At 39.8% G+C, this 23,847-nt stretch overlaps 1 protein-coding gene across 1 annotated transcript; it reads right to left on the reverse strand.

Moving 5' to 3' along the window:
- Window positions 1-1,899: 1,899 nt before the first annotated feature.
- CHORDC1 (cysteine and histidine rich domain containing 1) lies at window positions 1,900-22,425 on the reverse strand. The gene is made up of 11 exons (XM_061991163.1): window positions 22,125-22,425; window positions 17,107-17,156; window positions 13,202-13,258; window positions 12,570-12,730; window positions 11,910-12,010; window positions 10,930-10,988; window positions 9,851-9,921; window positions 9,520-9,625; window positions 7,818-7,937; window positions 7,083-7,145; window positions 1,900-6,581 (listed from the first exon to the last, which is right to left on the reverse strand). Exons 1-11 carry the CDS (start codon window positions 22,186-22,188, stop codon window positions 6,438-6,440), a joined length of 996 nt encoding a protein of 331 aa, XP_061847147.1. The 5' UTR covers window positions 22,189-22,425; the 3' UTR covers window positions 1,900-6,437.
- Between the last annotated feature and the right edge of the window lie 1,422 nt (window positions 22,426-23,847).

Raw genomic sequence — 23,847 nt, forward strand, 5'->3', positions numbered from 1 at the left:
CTCTGCAGACGACTATTCTTACCATTTCAGGGAGGAATATCTGCCATGTATGGAGGGGAAATGGGGACCTACAACACTGCACATGGCATAACCCTGAAAAGTTATGTTTGCTGAAATACCTCTATGGGACAGTTTAAGATTAAAATGTCTGTGCAGTATACAATAAAACTGTGAGATGCACAAACTCATTAAAAGGATACATGCTTTAGCATAAGAATTGCACACTCAACATTTTGGTATCATTACTCAACCACACTGAAGTTTTTGTTGACTTCATTGTTCCTAATTTTCCCCCCTTACTTCACAAACATTGATGGTGTTGCTACGTGAGCAGTGCCACTGTTCAGCATTTCTTCTTTTGCTGTTATTTCTCCTCAACAATATTTCCATTTAAATTGCAGGCAATTAAGTTTATTTCACTGATTACTGAGCAAAAAAACCCAGACACTTTCTGGACAGACAGAATCAGTCATGATAAGGGTTGATCATGTAAGCTAAAGCAAAAGCCATTGATGCACTTCATGTACCTCCAGCTTACAGGTCCATGTTCCCACAGCCCCTTTCCTTTTAGGCTCACAGGACTGATGACAAGCATGTAGTCAAAACGTGAACAGCAACCTTTCAGTCCTCTTCATGCCAACATTGTGTCAGGAAAGGAGAATGTTCAGAAGTAATGTTGACTTGATGAACATGGGTTGAAATATGTGCTGCCTACAGGATCACAGAGTGGCAGGGGTTGGAAGGGACCTCTAAAGATCATCCAGCCCAACACCCTGCCAAAGCCAGTTCCCCTTGATCAGATCACTCAGGAATGGACTCAGGTGAGTTTAGAAACCTCTAGAGAAGGAGACTCTGCAGCCTTCCTGCTTGTCACACTCTTCTTGATGCATCCCAGGATGCCATTGGCCTTCTTGGCCACCAGGGCACATTGCTGGCTCATGTTTGGTTTATTGTCAAACAGGATGCCCAGGTCTCTCTGCAGAGCTGCTCTGCAGCAGGTCAATCCCCAGCCTGTACTGGTGCATGGGGTTGTTCCTTCCCAGATGCAGGACTGTGCACTTGTCCTTGTTGAACCTCATGAGGTTCCTCTCTGCCCAACTCTCAAGCCTGTCAAGATCCCGCTGAATGGCAGCCCAGCCTTCTGGGGAATCAGCCAGTCCTCCCAGTTTGGTGTCATCAGCCAACTTGCTTAGAGAAGTCTTAAGAAAAGCCACAGAAGCCTTAAGGCCTTCTCCTTACCTCATTCTGACCACCAACATCCCATCTCCCCAGTATGCTTCATTTTGCAGACAAACTCAGAGAAACTGAATTTGCTCTACTAACAACCATTTGGCACAGTAACTGTGGATTAGTTCATCATGTCTGTGACGGTAAAATACCTACCCAAACTCTGAGAAAACAAAACCTTTATTTCCACAGACAATTTCAGGCCCCAAGAAGTGAAGCCTTTTACTGTCCTTTGTAGGAATGCCAGAGGTTTTCACATGTATCTTCTTCCTTTTTCCAGGAAACCAGGAAAACAGGAAAAAAAGGAGCAGAGGAACAACATCTTCAGCATTCTTAGAAACAGCTTGGACACTGTATTTGGAATTATTCCATTTCCAGTAAGCTTTTGACAGCTAAAAATTCTTGGTCAGAACAATTTCTATAAATGAGAAGCCATCTGAGTAGCCAGAGTTACTGATACTGCCACAGAGCCCACCAATCTTAGCTGGGCTGTTGGGTTTGAATGCATCAGGCAGAGAGAGAAACCAAAGAGTGAGGAAAAAGCCCTTTGCCACCCAGTTTCCCTTATACCCAGCCTGACCCGTGGACAATCCCCACTGACATTGAATTTCAACAAGCATGCTGCAAATCCAAAGTCTTCTCCCATAACAAAAGAAGTCAAAAACCCCCAAATGCAACCAGCATGTAATAAGAATTTTATTGAATGCATGTAGAAAAAAAACCCTAGAGCATGAAGATATGAGATTCATTTCTGTAAGCTCTATGCATGTGCAGAATCAAGCCACCATGCAAAAAGGCATCTCTTCAACCGTAATGCAAGTCTCTTACAATGGCAGAATTATGACCACCTTCAAGCAGTGTTCCAGACACATAACTCATTGCTTTAAAAAGGATCTCGTTCCTGAACAGAGATAAAATTTTAGTAGCAATTGGGAAAGCCCAATGATTAGCAGGTAGAGTGTTTAACCAGTACTCATGCCGTGTTTAAAGAATGCAAGCAAAAAACGCATCGTTACGTATAAGTAGAGTTTTATCAAGGCAAAATTCCTAGTAAAACTAATCCCTAAACTACTGAAATGGTGACTTGGTAATGTACACATTCTAGATCACCTGATGGAATGTTTTACTGTCAGGTTACATCAGTGCCATGTAAAACCTAAGAGTCAAAGTAGCTGAACTGTCTAACAGCACATTAACCCTGAAAATAAATACCAGCTCCTACAAGAAACATTAAACAGGAAAATGGGCTTTTCTGTCACTAACTTGTATACCCAAGTAATTTTTTTACATTAAAAAGGGACAGTGAAGAAGTTCTATATGCACCTAACCAGTCATTCCTGAGACACATAACACTTTCTATGGGAATAACATGTAAACCCAAACTGAGACGCCACAGCTTTTAAAGAATTATTAATTAGAAAACATAGAGCTGGACTGGATCAAGTCAACCAACTTGTTCAATACAGCACAACTTCTGAAAACATGGAAGAAAGGGGTAAATTTAATAGCAAGTATTCCAGTAGGTGCTTGTTTGCAATTTAGTTTCACTAAGACTGGAGAGGTGAAAGACTATGGGATCAAAACCACCTTGCTTCGTTTGCAAATCCTGCAGTGATGGTTTGGTGCATGGAGCTGAAGCCACCTTTTCTCCACATTTACTGACACAAGTTATGCCCAAACCAATATCCCACTGAAACATCAGCTTCCATGTCAAGGTGTCACTTCATGGAATACCAGGATTGAGCTGTGGTGTGCTGAAGCCTGTTCTGAGCAACTGCTCGTAACACTCAGATTCTGTGAGTGTTCACCAGCCTCTGCAGCTCGTTGATGGATGCAGATAGATGGTTATAAAAAGCTGCTAAGGACGAACACAGTTAAACTTATGGCAGTCTGTACCCTCTGAAAGTTTATCCTTTTATTTTGAAACACATCACAGGCCACAGAAAACTAGACTATTATTTGTAAAACCACTACCCTCTCATCACCTGATCAAAGCTGGGTATTGTTTTTGTTTGCTTACCTTTTTAAACAGATAAAAAAGCTGTGTTACCATCACTGATGGGGAATGTCATAACTGAACCCCTGAAGTATCTTTAATTTTGTGCTGAAAGTATGAACAACGGGAAAAGAGTAGGAGGAATAAATGAAAAGTAAAAGCAAAACTGAGGATTATGTTTACAGTAGCTTTCTTTTACTCACAGCAAAGCTGACTCAGCTGCCAGCAGAATGTAATTCCAATCACAGAATTGTTTTTGGTTGGAAAAGACCTTAAAGACTGTAGAGTTCAACCACTGACTCAGTACTGCCTCATCCACCACTAAATCATGTCCCTCAGTGCCACAGCTACATGTCTTTTAAATAACTCTTCCACTTCCCTGAGCAGCCTATTCCAATGCTTGATAACTCTTTTGTTCCTCATCTCCAATCTAAACCTCCCCTGGTGCAATGAGTGGATTTCCCTCTTGTCCTGTAATTCATAACTTTGGAGAAGAGACTGACCCATCTCACTACAGCCTCCTGTCAGGTGGTTGGAGAGAGGGATCATGTCTCCTCTCAGCCTCCTCTTCTGTAGGATAAACATTCCCAGCTCTCTCAGCCACTCCTCATCAGACTTGTGCTCCAGACCCTTCACCAGCTTTGTTGCCCATTTCTGCACACACTCCAGCACCGTTATGTCCTTCTTGTAGTGAGGGGCCCAGAACTCGACACAGTATTCGAGATGCAGCCTCATCAGTGCTGAGCACACAGGGACAATCACTGTCCTGGTCCTGCCAGTCACACTATTTCTGATACAGGAGTGCCAGAAACAGCTGCAGGGCTCCAAAGCCCCAAGAGACTGCAGCATGAAGAGCAGAAGGTCCATTCACCCACATTTCTTTCCACTTATATAAAGGCATACCAAAAGGTAATATGACTTGCTTAAAACCAAAAATTCTGTCTTCCCAAGAAATCCCATTTCCCTTGCAGTTCTTTAAAATGGATTTTACATGATGTAAACATACTGCATATGAAGATGCAAATAAACTGAAAATATGTTAAAAAATCCAAAAGACATAAGCTATTTAGGGTATTTATATATCCATATGGATAGACACACGTTTGATCTTGCTTGTTCAATAAGAACTTTCTCCTGGCATTTAAACACTGCTCATTTTGCTGTCCAAGTTCAGAGTTCTGCACACAAAACCACAGATGGCATGCTAGTAGCTACAGCTATCTAGAGCTTTTCATTCAGTGAAGCGATTGTTCTCAGTACTGTACTAATAAGAGCTCCACTGGGAGGTTCAGGGCACACCAGGGAACATCTATTCTTTTATAAGATCATTTGCAGCCAGACACTTTTCTAAGCTTTTAGCCTGTCACTTCACAGCACCTGACCTTTTTCAAATTCATAAAAAATAAAGACAAAAGAAGCAAAGGCAGGCATTATTAGAGATTAATAAACTCTTCTAGGCTGCACTTAAGAGCTGTAAATTTTAATAGGGGCCCAAGTGAATAAGGAACTTGGAGTCCTGATAAGAGTCCAAGTCTATCAGGAAATAGGATCCTGAAATGAAGATAAAGCAGCACCAAAGCGCATCTCAGTTATACAGCACCACAATTACTTTCTTGGTGTTTGGGGATGGTTTCTTTGGTAATGTATTTCCTACTACTTTAAGCATGAAGTAGGATTTTCATTTCAAGCACTGTTAAGAGACAGAGCTTTGAGCTCAAGTCAAATTATACCTATTGGAAAACAGTAAGCTTCTTAGAAATCCCTGTCTAACTTCAGAATGCCTTTGCTACCCCCTGTGCTTGCCCTCGCCTTATTCCAGTCCTACTGGGGTGGGAAGATGAGCATCCCTACGTTGCAACAGTCCACAGCATAGCTTGCTTATGTGTATAAGTTTTGGCACAAGAGGTGTATGTTTTGCATGCCTTATATACAAAACCACTGTTTTTCTTTCAGCTGCAATCCCCAAATTAAGAGTATATTTCAAAAAGAATAAGAAAGCAACATTACTGCATGTGTTGCTGCTTGTATAAAGACTCATCTTTAAATCTGTCCTGTTTTCAGCCACCCATCTTTACTGACAGAGAACTGAAACCAAAAATAAGATGTCAATTTCTAATGATTGGATTTTGTTTATGCTGCTCAAAAAGAAATAACATTTTAAAAATGCTTTAATTTCCAAGGTACAATTATGTTTTGAGACAGACATTTTGGAAGGTTGCTGTTTCTCCTTTGTCCTGTAGATAAATTTAGATTACCATCCTCAGAAACAAGAGCTATGCTTATCTATATGGAAATAATTTTCCTGAGACACCTACACGTGTACTGGCTTCTACTACACACATCCACCTACTTTGAAAAAAGATTCCTGATTTTGAATGTTGTAAAATAGGACAGAATATACATTCTAAAGATTATTAAATATATACAGTACTTTGGTAATTTTACAATTACAGTTGTTTCTATATTCTCCACAGCTGAGAAGTTATTCAGGCCCTTCATTTTTCTATTTAATAATTTAAATGCCAAAGGTATACGAGGACATAAAAATAAAATTCCCCCTTGCCAACCTTGTTTTTATTTTAGTCTGTTCTCCTGCTTTTATACGTGAAACACAGCAAAAGAGTCAGCAAGTACTGAAATCCTTAACAAAACACTGTTTATTCCATCCCTCCACAGCCAACAGGTACTGAAAAACCTTGGTTTCAGAAGACAAAAATGCCAGTCTACAAGCGTTCTTCTGTATTTATGCTTATGTACCTTCTTATTCTAGATGTAAACTGTGTGCTAACCGCTTCAGCAACTGAAGGCTTTTTAATTGTATTGTTGTGTGCTTCACAATGAACAGTGCAGAACTGAACAGGTATCACCTAGCAGGTCCAGTCTAAACCCAACACTTGAAGAATTAACATACCCAGTGGACAGAGAATTGGGATGACCAGTGCACGGTAGGTGAGATGGTAAGCAAAGAGCAATGGCTTTTTTACTCTAAATTCCCATGGAGACACTCCATCTAGAATAAATACACTCAAGGGAACAAGAGCAGAAATAGCTACTACCCTTCAAGCTTACACCTCCATTTACTTTGTGTCAAATTTCTTTTAGAAGGGAATATATGATCTAGCATTACAAAAATGAATCTATATAAAAGTTAAATACTGGATTACAGTAGCAAGTCACCACTTCATAACGGGAAATAACTTGTCTCTTGGAACCATTATTGATCTGAATTATCTTTTTTTTGTTGTGTGTTGGAAACTGGTAATTCAAGACTTGCCCATAATAGGGGCTCTGCTTTTCTCATGGTAAGCTCAATCTTTGTAGCTGTCATATTCACATAACTCCTCTTTACATCGATTACCTAGAACAGAAAACACATTTCACACTTCAATTTAAGAAACAGACTGCTAGGTATTTGGGGATTAAGTCAGGAAGAGTATCTTATCTATACATTTCAGTACATGTTTAGGTAGATGGAGTTTGCTCTTATCTAGATAACTCAGCCCTCTCCCATCCCCAAGCTGTGAGCCTACGTCTATACATAGATAACACACACATTGGTCTAACACATCCATAAGCATGTGACTACATAGTGTCAAGGGTTTTCTGTAACACCACCACCATGGTGATGGGATCAGCAAGGACCTCTGGAGCTCACCTTCAGCTCAAAGCAATATCAACTATAATGGCACACCTGATTACCTGGGTGTGATCCATGTAATTAATGAATGACATGCAACTGAAATTCTGTCAATAAGCAGAGTAACGAGGAAAACAAAACTGTTTTTGGACAGTGGAAGCTGAGGGTTTGTGTTTTGCTGGTTTCTTTTTTTAAAAAGAGAAAAATTACTCTTATACTTACTCCCCACAACTTCATAGTACGATGAAATTCCTTTTCTCCTTCAAATACAATATGGATATTTACCTTAACAGGAAAAACAACAGAAAATTTTGTCAGGCTAAAAGAAAAATTGATTAAAAAGCAAAATATATCAGAATCATATATCTGTGATATCACAGTAAGATGCAGATCCTACAATGAGCAAAATGATCAAATTGTCCTTCAGACATAGAAGTGAAGATCTATTGTAACAGATTTCCATACAGTATTATAGTCAATAGTGTCTGCAGATACATCCTGGAAGCTGTACCATTTTCTCCAGACACGTAACTGAGAAATCAGAGAAGCATTTTAACTCTTGTTTAATATTAGTAGCTGTGATACAGCATACTGTGAAGAATGATACTAAATTACATTAAGGCAAATACAATTCAATTATGAATCTGTAATGATATACATGTATGGTGATGCCAATCCATCACACTTGGGTTTTAGTTGCAGAAGCTTGAGTTAAAGATTTTTCTGGATATACAATATTGCAGTTTAAAAAAGAACCAACTCACATTAAAGCACAGATGTCCAAACAGAAGGGTGGAGGGGGGAGAAGCTATACATACTTGAACAAACATAAATGCCAAGAAAAAGTTGTTACTCAAAAAAGATTCTTATGCTACCTCTGCCTTGTACATAAAGTAGAAGCCAGATTTTTCTAACTTCAAGCTGCTGGAAGAATTAAAATAAAAGGTAGACACTCACCATTGTGCTATTTGCTTCTACATAGCTGAGATCAGGAACAGAGTTTTTAGCATATACAGAAATAGTCACTTCTCCTCCAGTCTGGTGCCAATCATGCCTGCATGGAACTACTTTCTTACCCTAAATAAGGGAAAAAGTACAGAAAAAAAAAGACTTGAAATAGCATGCAGGTGTATTTTTACAAGACTAATTAGGATAAAAGCTCAGGACTATTTTAATAGCAAATAAGCAGAGCTAATAAAGGACTATATTTATTGTTCACAGGAGACTGAAAGACTCCATTTACATCTCTTTTTAATAAATACTTTAGCTATGACAGAGACCACATTAAGAAACCAGGACATCATGATAGAAAAAAACCCTTAAACTCAATCACTGAACCAAAGAGAAAAAAAGACAGTTACTTGTAGGATTAACTTCCTTTCCAAGATTACAGTTACCCAGCAGGCTGTAGAAGGGAACTGAACAAAGGAAAAGGAAGCCATCACTCCAAGAAACTTTCATATTACTGAAAAAAATTATTGAGTATTACACCCTCTGACCTCTGATGCAGGAAAAATACATGGTGAAAAAAATCCACAACAAGAGGGAAAAGTCAGTCTCCAATTAGCTAAAAGCTCATTATCTCAATATAAACATGCTTAATATATACATAGTTTCTTAAAATCTGGGTGCATTCTTTGTAAGAATACTCTTCTGCTTTAGGTTCCCAACTTCAGATTTTTTTTTAATCCTTCTTTTTGTAATTAAAAAGAATCCTTAAATGCAAACATCAATTTCCAAAGCAAGCAGTAATTCTTTACGGAAGGACTTGGAATAATTGTTGCAGAATAAGGTAACAGAACTACCCTTTCTAGAATATATATTCTTCTGTCACATGCTACTGATGTTTGCAGTGTCAAACCCATTTTGCCTCAGCAACAGACAACAGATTCATAACAAGAATTCTGTGTTCACCTGCATCCAACGTGTGACCAGTTAGTGTTTCTGAAGTAAATGTCCAGTTCTATTATTACATTCCACTATGTTCTCTAAGAATCCCTTTAAGCCTTGCATGGAAATATTTTTCAACTTGTAATTCTGCAGTTCCCAATACTGCAAGGAAATACCTACAAACTAACCAGATGCCTCTCTGTATTTGTTACACTGGTAGCCAAACTAAAGCACTCAATTACACAGAAAAATAGCCCAGAAAAGTAAACCGAGTCCACAGTAGACAGAAAGAGATCCTTCCATTCCTGCCCACTGAACCTCATTGACCTTTATCTGCCCTGCCAACACAACTCAACTCCTCTGGATGCAACTGGGAGCAGTTATTTAATACAGAAGATGTATGGCTGGTCTCTTCATGGTCTTAGGGAGAAGAAAGAAAATGATCTTACTTTTAAGTAATATATATGGAATTCTATAGACTTTAACCGTCAAAGCAGAAAAGACAGCTATTCTTTTTCTGAATTTGCCAAAACCACTTTTACTATAAAATAGTGATAAAACAGACATTGCTAAAGAGAAAGGTTGTACTTCATTACCACTATACTTCTACCTCAGACTATTTTAAACTCCATGTTTCTGTTGTCATGCTGTGCATAATATCTTCCCCTACTATTTCAGAAGTACTGATCTGTAACAGCTCACCTACTGTAATAACCCACTCAAGCTACTAATTACACTTCAGTATTCAAAGCTACAGAATGCTACTTACTGCATCCTTCTTAGTCCATATGTGTGTTCCTGTTGTGCAGCCTTCTTGAGCTAAAAATGTGTTGAAGTCAGATGTTTTTCTTTTACAACAGCTCCAATACTTCATCCTTGAAAGTTCACAAAGTAATTAACAAACAATATTTAGGACACTATTTACTGTGAATACTTAAGATCTTTCTTATGCATTATTACTGTTCATTTAGTATACCCTCTTCAAGCACTGTAATTTTTGACTGAATAAGAAATACAGCATGAAAACAAGGCAACATCTACAAAGAAAGCAGGAATACAAAATGGACCAATTAAAAAAGTGAACTTAACTGAATACTAACCCTTCATGGAATATAGGTACACCAGAATGGTATATACATACTTCTTCAGTGCTGTGTGGTCCTTCGTAAGTCTAGTAACACAAAGCATTTGAAGTGTATTATTATCACAGATGTGAAACATAGAAAAAAACCAAGACAAAATACAAGGTACAACAGTAATGCTGAACAAAGTACTACAAAGCTTTGGAGTAAATAATCTACATGTAATGGCTTGCCCTAGTTTTCCAAGTAACCGTTCAGTCTTTGCTCACAGAAGGTTCCCTGGCACTTATTAAACAAGCTATACTTTGTATTAGTTCAATGATGACACCATCTATGTTCTTAAGGGTCAGTTTAGATGCGCAGAGATATCTGTCTTTAAAAAATATTCTGTATAGTCAGAGAAGACAAAGATGTGATTGCAAAATAAATTTGTCACTCAAAATAACCGGACTCTCAAAAGTAAACCGAACATTGTACAACTCTGCTACTGAGTATCAGATTACTTCTTCCTAACACAAACAAGTGACTGTGTAAGTTCTCACACCAGAGTTTTAGTAAAAACTTCAAAACCTGTCAGATGTCCAGTAAAATACCTATTGACATCTGACTGTCCCATTCTGTGCAACAAAATACAGTGTAAAAAACCTTTCAGTTTAAATGACTATGTAATATAAAGACTAATTTTAGTGCTAGAAGTGTTAAAACCTTTTCTTTATGGATTCTTCAAGAACAATTTGAGTGTTATCTTGAGTTGAAATACCTCAGTATCATGGGTTTGGCAAGCTTATTAATTAAAAGTTCAGGACAGACTTAAAACCCAGTAATCTTAGACTTACTAAATGCACAGTACAAAACAGCCCATGGTTGTCCATACTGAAGTGTGTTAACAAATGAGCATTCATTAAGCTTGATGGACTGTCCAAATCAATTTGTAGCACAGAAAAAAGCACCCGAGAAAGGAAAAGGAAACCATGCACTTAATAGTTCAGCAGCATGGTGGTTTTAACCTCCATACTAGCTACTACAAAGCAAATTAACTCAACCCAGCCAAAACCAGCACAGACTGCTGAGTCTAAGAGAGGAACTGAACCCCTTACCTTTGAACAGCCTGCATTTTTACATGCAGTCCCAATCTTGATTTCATCACTGTCCTCCTCTGTAAACAGAAACATATTATAGAAAACAGCAACTGAATGAAATAATGTACTAAATATTTTGCTTTTATTAAGAATAAAAATGAGCTAAGGATTAGATTTGAAAAACTATCCTCCCAATCAGTCTATTTTCTGCCTGTCACTGACGTCATCCAGAAAGGTACAAAGAAATGGAACTGATACAAACATTTCAAAAGCTGTATTACCTATGCATTCGATTCTAGGTCTTCCTTTAGACTATTTTAAGTGAGGAGGAAAAAAAATGAAGAGGATTATCACAATTATAGGGGAAGAAAATAACCACTCGTTTGGTTTCGTAAAACTAAAATGTAAAAGGCTCCAAATGCTGTCTGTGAACACACACACAGAAAGAATTTGGATACCAAGCAGAAAGAAGAGCTAAATGACAGTTTTGGCACAGGAACAAAAGAGCTTAAATAGACACAAATGTAGGTTGAAATTAGAAAGTGCTCTTAAGGAGCAGTGCAGTTCTAGAACCAAATCCCAAATAAACTGTAAGAAAGAGAAAAAACCAAGAGGAACCAACTAGTTTTCAGAGGAATTTCACTGGTTTATGAAAGGCTTTATATGACACTGTGTTTGCAGTAAGACAGTGGTACAGTTCATTTCTTAGGAACTCTTTCAGTTACACATTCAGAAATGGATGTTCCCATCATGTCCATTCTAACTAGGAAGTCTTATAAAATGGGTAGTTCCAAGAATTTGATTTGGAACATAATGCTCCCAATACCACATTGTTCACATGGAAACTTTATCATTCCCTACACTGGAAGGTATTTCCCAGATTAAGAACAAGAATATGATTACATGAAATAATCACTTTAGAAAGAATAACAAAAAAACAGTATTTCATTTATTTGTGTGACAATTAGTATCAAGTATCCACTTCCTTATACCCTTACCTTTTTTCTCTTCATTTTCTGATGACAGTTTCAGTTTATCTAGTGCTTGCTTCAAGGAAGCTGACACTTTCAGCTGCAAATTTGTCATTGGCTCATCTGGGCTAAAAAAAACCCATCCATGTATTCATGTCAGCTTCATGAAAAACAGTTTACAAAAGACAACAAAATAGTAACTTCTAATCTTGCTATAAAGGCTCTTCCTTTCCAACCACCAAACTGATTTGTAAATGTCAATTCTTACTGTTTCTGAGCAACACAGACTAGAAATTTAGAAGGCAGTCTTGGCTTTCAACATGAAATCCTAAATAGTGTACAACAACAAAAACAAATTAGAGAGATAAGGAAGCTAAATACTAACACTCTACAATCATTTTTGTAACTGTTTACAAAACTGCTAGTGGCATTTTAAGCTATGAGCTTTCAGACTGCAATTGTTTCTTCTTGTAAAGCTAAATGCTGAGAGCTCCAGAGCTACCTTGTCTAACCAGAATACATTTATCTCATTTTGAAGCTTAAGATAACATCATCACTGTTATCAAACAAAAGCTCTTCTAAAGTCAATTTTGGAATTTTTTACACTGCATGTAAAGTGTAACATCAAATAACGAAACGAGGTTTAACTTGGCCAACTGACCACAAATTTGGCTTCATGTACTGTACCTCGGTCTTTTAATTGTTTCCAATGGTTTTGGTGCTTGAATTATGTGTTCTTGAAATTTGGGCTTCAGTTCAGCCAACTCCTTTCGTTCAGAGGTAGTTTTGACTTCTGGTTTAACAGGCTCAGGAGGTTTCTCACTGTTATGGAGACCCTTTGTACAGCCCTGTTGTGCAAAGCACATGTTTATTATACATCTGCAGTGTAGCTCTGTGCACAATTTAAAAGTTATAGAAAACTCCAACAAGTTTTCTTGATTTCTTTCTTCAGCTCCATCTTCTCCTTTAGCCCATTCTAAACATTGGCTGCAAACAAAATCCTGCAACTGAAGGGGCAAAGAGCTTCACTAGGACATACATCTAAGAAAAATGCACACTTTCTGTCATCAAGTAAAGAAACAAAAAAGTGTTGACCTTCCTTTATTGTTAATAAACATTTAAACAGGTTTTGATAGAATTACAACCATTAAAGCCCAAAAATGAGACTTGACCTCAACATTATATCAAGAAAGATAGTGTATGCAAGATTTAAGACAGTTTTAACAGAAGTAAAGAAATTGTAAACATGTAAGCACACGTGTAATTTACTTATAACCGTCATTTGACAGGTATAAAAATCGTAAATAATAAGTACATACCGCAATGCTTAAGAAGTCAGAAAAGTCTGTTGTTCTTCTCTTACAACACGACCAACCCTATAAACATTTGGGAATAAAAACACCACATGCATGACTATCTTACTTGGCAACAGCTTATAAAAAAGAATAGACTAATTATATTCCTTTACAATATGTGGTATATCATTAGAGATTATCTTCTTCCCTTCTTTGGACAATATAATCATCTGCATTTTTAAAAGACAGAGAAACCTGTTACAGCTGCCCTTTTGAGTTCACTCAATCGGTAAAGTTTGGTAACTAGGAGGCAATATTTCCCTGATAAGTTTGGTGCCAACTCTGTATGCCACAAAACAGAAATATTAAATTAACTCATAAAGTAACATGAAAGCAGAGCAAACAAATACTATACTCGAGACTAGGCTCACCTGTGGCAGATAGTACAGGCCCCCTTCCTAAAATGCTGAGGACATTTTCTTTCTTTGAACATTAGTTAAGTCTTTAAAACTCTTTGTCTCCCAGCACAAAGCTGGATATGTGCATTGCATAGCAATCTAACCAGCTATGTGAACCAAGAGCACTTTTTAATTACATAAACTCGAAATCCAGCCTTACAGAAAATTATCTTGCCACTGTGAATACAGTATCTTAGAACCTGGAGAACTTTGTTAAAGGCAACAGTTTGACTAAGGAATGCACTGCTGATTTCAGAGCTTAAGTAATGACAAAGGGTTTGACGTAGGTAGTTCTAAAATATCCTCAAAATACTATTTCCACAGCTGAGGAGACAACAGGCTCACCCTGCCCACTTAGATTAGCTAGAACTCATAGTAGTAAGAAAACTACTCATACAAAATTTTAATAGATATGATAGATCATGGAAGGGAGGGATACCCACTTGGGATGAATATAAGACTGTTGTCAGAGGATGAAGGGAAGCAACTAGGAAAGCTAAAGCCTGGTTGGAGTTATACCTTGCAAGGGAGGTCAAGGACAACAAGAAGGGTTTCTTGAAATACGTAGCAGATAAAACTAAAACTAGAGGCAATGTAGGCCCACTGTTGAATAAGGTAGGTGTCCTGGTGAGAGAAGATACAGAGAAGGCAGAGTTACTGAATGCCTTCTTTGCCTCTGTCTATACTGCTAGAGACTGTCCTCAGGAGCTCCAGATTCCAGAGGAAGTCAGGTTAAAGGAGTTTTGTTTGGTTGATGAGTACTGGGTTAAGGATCAGTTGAGTAGTCTGGATGTACGTAAATCCATGGGCCCTGATGGGATGCACCTGCAGGTGCTGAGTGAGCTGTCAGAAGTCACTGCTAAACCACTCTCCACTATTTTCAGTAAGTCGTGGAGAACAGGAGAGGTACCTGAGAACTGAAGGATATGTCACTTCAGTCTTCAAATAGGGTAAGAAGGAGGAGCCAGGTAACTACAGAGCGGTCAGCCTCACCCCCATCCCTGGAAAGGTGATGGAACAACTTATCCTGGGTGCTGTCTCCAGGCATTTAAAGAATAAGAAGATCATTAGGAGCACTCAACATGGCTTTACCAAAAAGAAGTCATGTTTGACCAACCTGATAGCCTTTTGTGAAGATGTAACCAGGTGAAGATGTAACCAGGTGGATAGATGGTGGTAGTGCAGTGGATGTGCTTTATCTCAATTTCAGTAAAGCATTTCACACCATCTCCCACAGCATCCTCAAAGCAAAACTGAGAAAGTGTGGGCTGGATGATCAGGTAGTGAGGTGGACTGTTAACTGGTTGGAGGGAAGAAGTAAGAGAGTGGTGATCAATAGGGTAGGGTCTAATTGGAGGCCTGTGTCTAGTGGAGTCCCTCAGGAGTTGGTGCTGAGACCAGTACTGTTCAATCTATTCATTAATGACCCTGATGAGGGAACAGAGGGCACTGTCAGCAAGTTTGCTGAAGATACTAAACTGAGGGGAGTGTCTGACACACCAGAAGGCTGTGCTGCCATTCAACGAGACCTGGACAGGCTGGAGAGTTGGGTGGGGAGAATTCTAATGACATTCAACAAGGGCAAGTGTAGAGTCTTGCATCTGGGAAAGAAGAACCCCATGTACCAGTACAGGCTGGGGAATGAACACTTAGAGAGTAGTGTAGAGGAAAGGGACATGGGGGTCTCAGTGGACAGCAGGATGAGCATGAGCCAGCAATGTGCCCTCATGGCCAAGAAGGCCAGTGGCATCCTGGGGTGTATTAGAAGGGCTATGGGCAGTAGGCCGAGAGAGGTTCTCCTCCTCCTCTACTCTGCCCTCAGGACATCACATCTGGAATAGTGTCCAGTTCTGGGCCCCTCAGTTCAAGGACAGGGAGCTGCTGTAGAGAGTTCAGCATGGGGCCACCAAGATTATGATGGGAGTGAAGCATCTTCCTTGTGATGAAAGGCTGAGGGAGCTGGGGCTCTTGAGCTTGGAGAAGAGGAGACTGAGGGGTGATCTCATTCATGTTTACAAATATGTAAAGAATGGGTGTCAGAAGGATGGGGCCAGGATGTTCTCAGTGATGTCCAATGACAGGACAAGGGGCAATGGGTACAAGCTGGAATATAGGAGGTTCCAAAGAAATACAAGGAAAAGTTTCTTCACTGTGAGGGTGAGGGAGCACTGGAACAGGCTGCCCAGATAGGTTATTGAATCTCTTTCTCTAGGGACATTCAAAACCCACTTGGATAAGTTCCTGTTCCTCCTACTCTAGGAGGTCCTGCTCTGGCAGGGGCTTGGACTAGACGATCTTTCGAGGTCCCTTCCAACCCTTAAGATTCTGTGATACTGTGATAAAGTTTTAATTAGGCAAGAGATAGGATAAGGTGCAGGGGAGTATTTCTACAAGTACAGTAGTATTTGTTTTAAAAACAGTGCATATGTAAGATACAGAAGGAGTAAACACCATCTTTTGAGGTAATTATCATTTCTGGCTTTATATTTAGGTAGTTTTATGTACTGAGTACAGCTATAATTTTGTACAAAACAAATTGCTGTAGTCTAACTGTACTGTGTTTGTTCACACAAACACACACACAGAAGCTTTCATGAGCCCAAAAGATACCACATTACGGGACAGAGATAAGATGCACTGCCAGTAAAAGCAGATTCTAAATACTATGAAGAAATGCCTGCCGCAAAGCTTGCTTAAATAGTAGTTTGATGTCCTAAGAAAGGTCTTGGCTACATCTGTATTAATAAACTGTTTCAGGCTCCATTTCTAGACAGTAGATTTCTGACCACATATAACTGAATTGCTAGAATGATTTCCAGTACTGTTTTGGCAGTTATGTCTCAAATAATTCCCTGTAGGCACTTTGAATGCACCCAGTACATCTTTAAGTAGGAAAGCAGTTAAATATAAGGAATTTGGGTTACACAGTTAGCACTGAAGCCCAGTCAAAGGTACATTTAATTCAGTATGGAAGATGCATTCAGGGAATCCTCAAGGATCCTCATCAGAGGCAGGAGTGACCAGTCCCAACTTAGCCAACACTCATTTGGCTGATTTACAGAACACAATTATTTTTTAAAGCAGGCAAACATCTCATACCTGTTAATGTTCTAGGCACACGAGACCACAAGCAGTTGGTCTGAATTCCAAGCAAGTTAATTAACTGAGGGAGTATGACACCTCTCAATGCCTCCAAAGACCTACTCAGATGACCCAATGAAACTGTTGAGACACCTAAAGTCAATCAATAGGAAATGTGTCATACAGGCTTGCATGACAAGACAGACCACACAAGTACAGTCTCTTCTTCAGGTTTGAGTAAGTGTGCTTTTCATAAGGTTGCTCAAACATGATAGACAGAGCATCAGTTTCTACAACACTGAAAGATTTGGAATTAAAAAGGAAAACAAGCCCATTGTTTTACATATATAGCAAAAAAGGTAAGACTTAAAAGGGTAGTTCCATACTTACTTTGAGAGCATCATGAAAGACTGGCACACCTGGATGGTATGTGCATGAATCTAGAAGAAAATGACTAGTATTAATACTCAGGTATACCAAGAAACTTTACTCATCTGATCATAAACCTAGCAAAAATTTCACACTTGCAACTCATGTATGCTATGAGCCACCCCATTCCTGCAAGTGCACATAATTATACAGGAAAACACAGATCCCACAGAACAAGTTATATGAGGGCATATTAAACCTAAATAAAGATCTTTATTCTTTTGTATTATACAACCAGAAAGCAGGCATCCAAGACAAACTTGTGCTTCCATATGGAGCACGTAAACTTTCAATGAATCATCCTCTGCCTTCATCAATAATCAGTCCTTAGCAGAAATATAATGGTGGCCCTAAAGACACCTGACAGACAAGAAGTACTGGTTTACACATCAAATCTACCAATTTGCACTTGATCAAGGCTTTCTATCTAGAAGCACTCTGCTAAAAAAATCTCTTAACACAAGTTAGAGGTTCATAAGCAATCACCATTTGCTTGTTCTTTCTTCAATGTTTGCACTATCCTAGGTCACCTAAGGACTTGATCCCAAAGGCTACTCTTCCACTGAAACAATTTAGAGAAGTCAATACTATTAATTATTAATAGGTTATGCACAAACACTACACTGAAATACAACTTCCATTCACAGAACTGTTTATATTCAGAGTTTTTTTACTTAGCAACTGTTCCTTTTTTACTTAACATATATATTTTTTTCAAGTGTAATACAATTGCTCTGATTATGTAACTTCTTGACAGATAGTGCCAATGATAATATTTTCATGTCCTGACAAAAAGAGATGGAAAACATTAGCTTTTGAAGGAAAATTTTTCTTGTTGTTAGAAACAACTAAAATTTTTAAGTGATACAAACAGAAAAAATTTTAAAAATAAGCCTCCGTAAATGAGAAGAATGAAAAATTATCACAATGCACATAATAGGAAGCCAAACAGAAAAGTGATAAATAATACTACTAATCAGCCTACACATATTATGTGAGGGAAAAAAAACCCTAAAGTCTTTTGGTTTCATGTTTTCTAAATATGCAGATTTTTAAGAAATCCTGCTTAGTATCATTTTTCTTTAATTTTATATTCAGTGTCAAATACAGTTTGGCAACATTAGTTTCTAACTTAACTCAAATGGTATGTATTTTGGGACATTAGTCCTTCAGCAGGACTTAAAAATATACCCACAAACTTCTATCAATTCTTTCAGCTTCAGGATGAAGAGCTAACATGGTCAATCTCACGGGAAAATTAAGACAACGTGGTTGTTTTGTATAAAGAGTGCAGGACTTCACTGCTAAATCAAATAAAAACACAGGTTATTCTTTTCCAAAAGTATGAAAGTATGCAAACATCATGGTAGTAAAACTAAGTTCTGTTTGTAGCAAAGATTATTTATCAATCAGAAGGCCTAAATGAGTAATTCTAATCCCCCACAAACACATGGGTTTAAATGACAGAGGTGCTGTTAATTGGTGCAAAATTTTTAAGAGCCCAAAATCATCTTATGATCAAATAACTCAGGGGTGGCTATCTTTCAGCTTACAAGTCAGACTTAGACAAACATCTATCTGCCAAGGCCAATGCTTTTTCCATTCTCCCTGAAGCCCCCTGTGCCAGGAGGTACATCACGGAGCAAATGATTACCCACTTTTTTTCCAAGCAAGCCATCTTCTCTCACCTTCAGATAATTTTGGAGATGCAAGTATCAAATTTTCAGCTGTGGGTTTTTTGGTTTGTTTGGTTTTGTTTGGTTGGGGTTCTTTTTGAAACATTAACTTCATATTCAAACCGATCCCACTCTCACAACACATAACACTGCTGTCACCTTACTACTACATCCTTGCTTATTCATTGAAGCACTTCACTAGTCTTTTTTGTTAAATGTCAAAGTAGAAAATGGGATGGGTCACTCAAGCTCAGAGGCATTTACAACGAAATCTTGCTGAATTCCTGAGCATGAAATGAGACATTTGTCTATATACAACTTGCAAACCAACCTGCTATCCTGTGGAAACATTCCCAATATTTCACAAGCTATGTTTTACAGTCCCAAACCAATGGAAGGCCATTAAACCTGATGGACATTATTTAGCACCTTGAGCAAGCTGATGCCGTCAAGTGGTGGCTGAAGCTAGGCAGCTAATTTCAGTGAATTTCGCAGTGTTGGAAAAAACCCATAGAAAACAGGCTGAATGTAGTAGAGCAAGAACTTATAAATAGTTCACAGACAAAAAACGAAAGACTCAGTTTGAGAAACAGAAAGCTGTGGGGGAAGACAGAAGATCAGGGGTGCATCTTATAGGAACAGAGTTTAAACTGTGGGGAACAGACAAGGTTAAAGAAAACTGACTCTGGGCAGACATACTCCAAAAATCCAACCTATCACTTCTTGCAACCACATGGCTCACTAACATCACCTCAGAAATACACAAAGTTTTCATCAGCTGTGTGACATGTTTATTATCCTGGGGGTGCAAGATCACTAAAATTGATCTAAGAAGAAAATGTTTAGACAAACACAAAAGGGTATGGTGCTTCTGTTCTGACAATGGATCAAATTAAACTGAATTAAGAAAGATCCAGACTACAATCTACATCAAAAACTCCATGTTGCAGTACAGCAAAGAAATCGAGACAAACACATGTAACATACAATTTAAGTCTGGTTTTGCACACTACCTTTTCAGTTGTCATTAAGCTTTCAAACCTATACCAAAGAGTGCATGTATTACCTCATACAGTAGTTGTAGTTATCAAAATTTGACCTGTCCTTCACATAAATCAGAAATGTTCATGTGGCCATTCACAGATTAAAAAAAAAATAATTAAAAACCTGTTTACACTTTTGAAGTTAAGTTTCTGTGTCAGATGCTGTACAAGTCTTTAACAGTATGGCTTAAATAATAGTTAACATATCTAAAATGCATGTCATACTTGTACCTTGCCAGGCAAGTCACGATGAATTCATAACTCTGCACACAGTCACAACTGTGTAGACATACCTTTAATACTTTCCCTCAGGCTGTTTTTTTCTGCCTGTCTTTAAGAGGCATACAGAGCTTCACCTCAGCCAGCTGCCACTTGCTTATATTTTGGAAACAATGCGAGTTTCTACAGGAAATACATACATGTATTATTGCAGCCACCAGACTCCGAGGATAAGATTAATGGCCTCTTACACCAGACATCACTACAGGAATATCTATACTGCAGGCTGAATGTAGACAAATAACCTGAGAGATTCAAAACTGCTTTGCGGCGTGAAGGCCTTATTTCTTTTCTATATATTTTAAGAAAACTTCTTAATGATGTGCTTATACTAAGCATAACTATTACATCACGTCAATGCAAAACTTCTTAAGGAGATAAGTATTTTGGTGTTTAACACATGTTCTAGCTTTAATGCCCACAGTATTTTATGGGTAAATCCAAACACTGTTTTGAAACACAAACGTTTGAACTTGTCAGCCATACACACTGTTAAATGTGGATCTGGATGAATGCTAAGTAGTAACCAGCCCACTGAGTGAACTTTAGGCATGCCAAAAGTTACAACCACTCTAATTCTAAAGAAAACATCAAGTTTGGTTTTCTGAAGTGGTCTGTGAGTAACTACACTTACCTTTAGAACTGATCAGTCTAGGACACAGTAATTCTAGTAAGTCTTCCAGTCACTTACCAAAACAAACTTCTCAAGAAGTTTTTTTCCCAGTCCAAGCAGCATACAGTTAGGATAGGACCACGTCAATCAGACTGAGTCTACTACAACTTGATCATAGATACAGGAACATGTGGTAAAGAACTGTTATTTTAATAACAAGTACAGGTCATGAATCCTCAATGAGAATTTTTAGCATGAAACTCTCCTTTCTGCTGTGTCTTAGGGCAAAGAGACACAGCAGATGGTGGTGGAAGAGATCACTGTATGGAAGCTCTCCACAGTTCATGTTATTAATAATACTAATATAAGCAATCTTACTGAAAATGCTGCCCCTCTCTTTGGAAATACTTAGCTTGGAAAATAAACATGTTTTATGCCACAGTTCTTAATCACTGAACATGTACATGCTAGAACACATTGGCCTACTTACAACCTTGTGGGTCACTAATAAGCAAATGCAAAGAAGCTATCCTAGAAATTCAGCACATAGTTACTTTACAAACCAGTTAAGGGCAAATCCACTGAAAAATCAGATCACTCTTTCGCAGCTTCCATGGAATAACGAAATCTAAAAGTATTTTTAAGATGTTTTGCCAGGTACTGGATTCCCAGTATACAAAGGGGAAGCATTGCAAGGGCTCACAGCACTTGCCAAAGTATAGACATATCACATGATATATTTAATTACCTGCTACAAGTCTACACACAAAAGTAGTTGATAGCTGTTATGTATGCAACACCCAAACGGTGGAAAACCGTCTGGCGCCCAAGGCCTCCAGCTTCTACCTTTAGAACATAAGACAGAGATGTAGAGATTTGCTTCTTATTGCCTCTTTTCCTTTACGCCGCTTTGAGCACTTTTATAATTCTGAAGAACCTTAGAGCCAGGCTCACCACCAGCCCCGCATTTCCACATTTAAGGGCCACCTTCCAGCCCGGGCAGGTTTCGCTGCCGGGAAGCCGCAAAGGGAGCAACCTGCAACACCGCCTTAACACACCCGACCGTCCCTCCGGCGACAGAAAGTACCGCACGAGAACAGGCGATTCCGCGGAGTGATGCGAGCCTGCACCGGCTACCGCAGCAACAGACACACGCAGGCTCCGGGCTCACCGTCCCCACAGGCCCGTGACAGCTCCGCGCCGCGGCTCCGGCAGCCGGGGAGGACACGGCGGGCAGCCGCAGACCCCCCCGCAAGGCCCCCGCAACCCCGCGGGGGACGTCCCCCTGACCGAAAGCTGAGCGGGGGCAATGAGGGAGGCGCCCCGCGCCCCTCTTCCCCTGGCGCTGCCTTTCCTCACCGCTCTCACCTTCCGTATTGGTTTCGGGGTCAAAGCGCTGGCAGCAGCCACGGTTGTAGCACTGCAACGACATGGCGGCGGAGCGGCCAGCGGCGCTTGCTGCCCCACCGCTGGGTACAGCGGCGTCCGGCGGGGCGGGAGGAGGCAGCCGGAAGCCGGGCAGCGCCGGGGGGCGGGGGAGCTTCCTCGGCGGAAAGAGCCGGCCGGAGCCTTCCGGAAACTTCACGAAGCTTCGGGGGAAGGGGAGCACGGGCGGCCGCGGCTGCGCAGGCGCCCGCCAGGCGCGGAGCTGTTGCCAGAGAGAGAGGAAGAAGAGGAGGAGGAAGGCGCTCGGTGACAGCACGCCGCCGCGCGCATGCGCACAGGGAAGCGCGTGGCCACGTAGGTCGCGGCGCGCATGCGCGGCGTCCTGGCCGGACCCGTCAGAGCAGTGCGGGCGATGGAGCCGTGGCGCTGGGGGGAGCGGGTATTGCTGTGCTCGGACGGCTCCGCGGCCTCGCCGGTGTCGGTTCGGCGTGGTCCAGCCCCGGAAAGCGCCTCAGCCGCAGCAAAGCAGCTGAGATGCTGCTGGCCATCAGCCGCGCTCCCCAGCCGCGAGGCCCTGTCCCGCCGGCCCGGTCTCACCGCGCCGTCCTGCCGGGCAGTGCGGAGGAGGATGCCCGAGGAGGCTGCCCGGGCCGTGCCGGTGGCCGGCTGCGCACCTTGACGGGCCCGGGCTGGCGGGAGCCGGCGAGCACCTCGGCTTGCCACCGGTGCTGGGGCCGGGCTGGAGGCGGGATGCTCGGACTCTGAATGCCCGGTCTCTGGCGAGATTGTAACTTTGTTTTTGAGAGTGTAGGTTGTCTAAGTCATTTCAAAAAAACATTTGGCCACATGAAAAGACTATGATTAGGACACTAAATGAGGCCTAACTGAATATCTGTGATGGTTTTTAGCTAATGTGAAAAAAAACTCCACAGCCCTTTGTTGATACGGTAAAGAATTGTCTCCTGCACAGAAACAAAGACAGAAAAATAAGACTATGAAAAAAGATGTTTTTAAAATGTTTTATCTTCAAAGATTTTTTTTTTTTTTTTAAATGTTTTTTCCCTGAAAGTTACCCCAAAAGCTCCTGTCTGTTGAGGAACTTATATGTCCTCTATAGCATGCCAACCAGGTTGTATATAATAATTACAGCTATATATAATAATATATAATAATTATGGCTGTCTACAGGCAAATACGAATTGATTTCTATTAATATAACATTTACTGCATCGTTTTAAAAATGGAAATGCTTAGATGTTCCTGCAACAAATGACATACTGGAGTACACATGCATAGAATGAGCACATTAAGCGATATGTCAAAGTGCTTCTTTGAAGGAAGTTTCAGGATGCAAAAAGGTCAAATGCCAAGTGATTGCTTCTGCTCTGAAGATCTCACTGAGACCTGTCATAGATTCTATGATTATTCTATGATTCTAAGGGTGGAAGGATAAGCTGCTTAGTTTAAATCAGAAAAAGAACCCCGTTCTTTTCCTTTTTGCTAGGAGTCTTTAAATGTATAAATATATGTGATAACAGTTTGGAAAGAAAGGGGAGAAGTAAGAATAAATGAAGTTTTGTGCTTCCCTTTTTATGTAGAAAGTATTTAGGCTATAGAAGATGGACAAATGTTTCATAATTAAGTATGTGTATTTATATTGTCATAGGGTCAAGAATTGTTCTTACAGCATGAAATTCACCTTATT

This window comes from Colius striatus, chromosome 1 (assembly GCF_028858725.1).
Source record: "Colius striatus isolate bColStr4 chromosome 1, bColStr4.1.hap1, whole genome shotgun sequence".
Taxonomy (NCBI): Eukaryota; Metazoa; Chordata; class Aves; order Coliiformes; family Coliidae; genus Colius; species Colius striatus.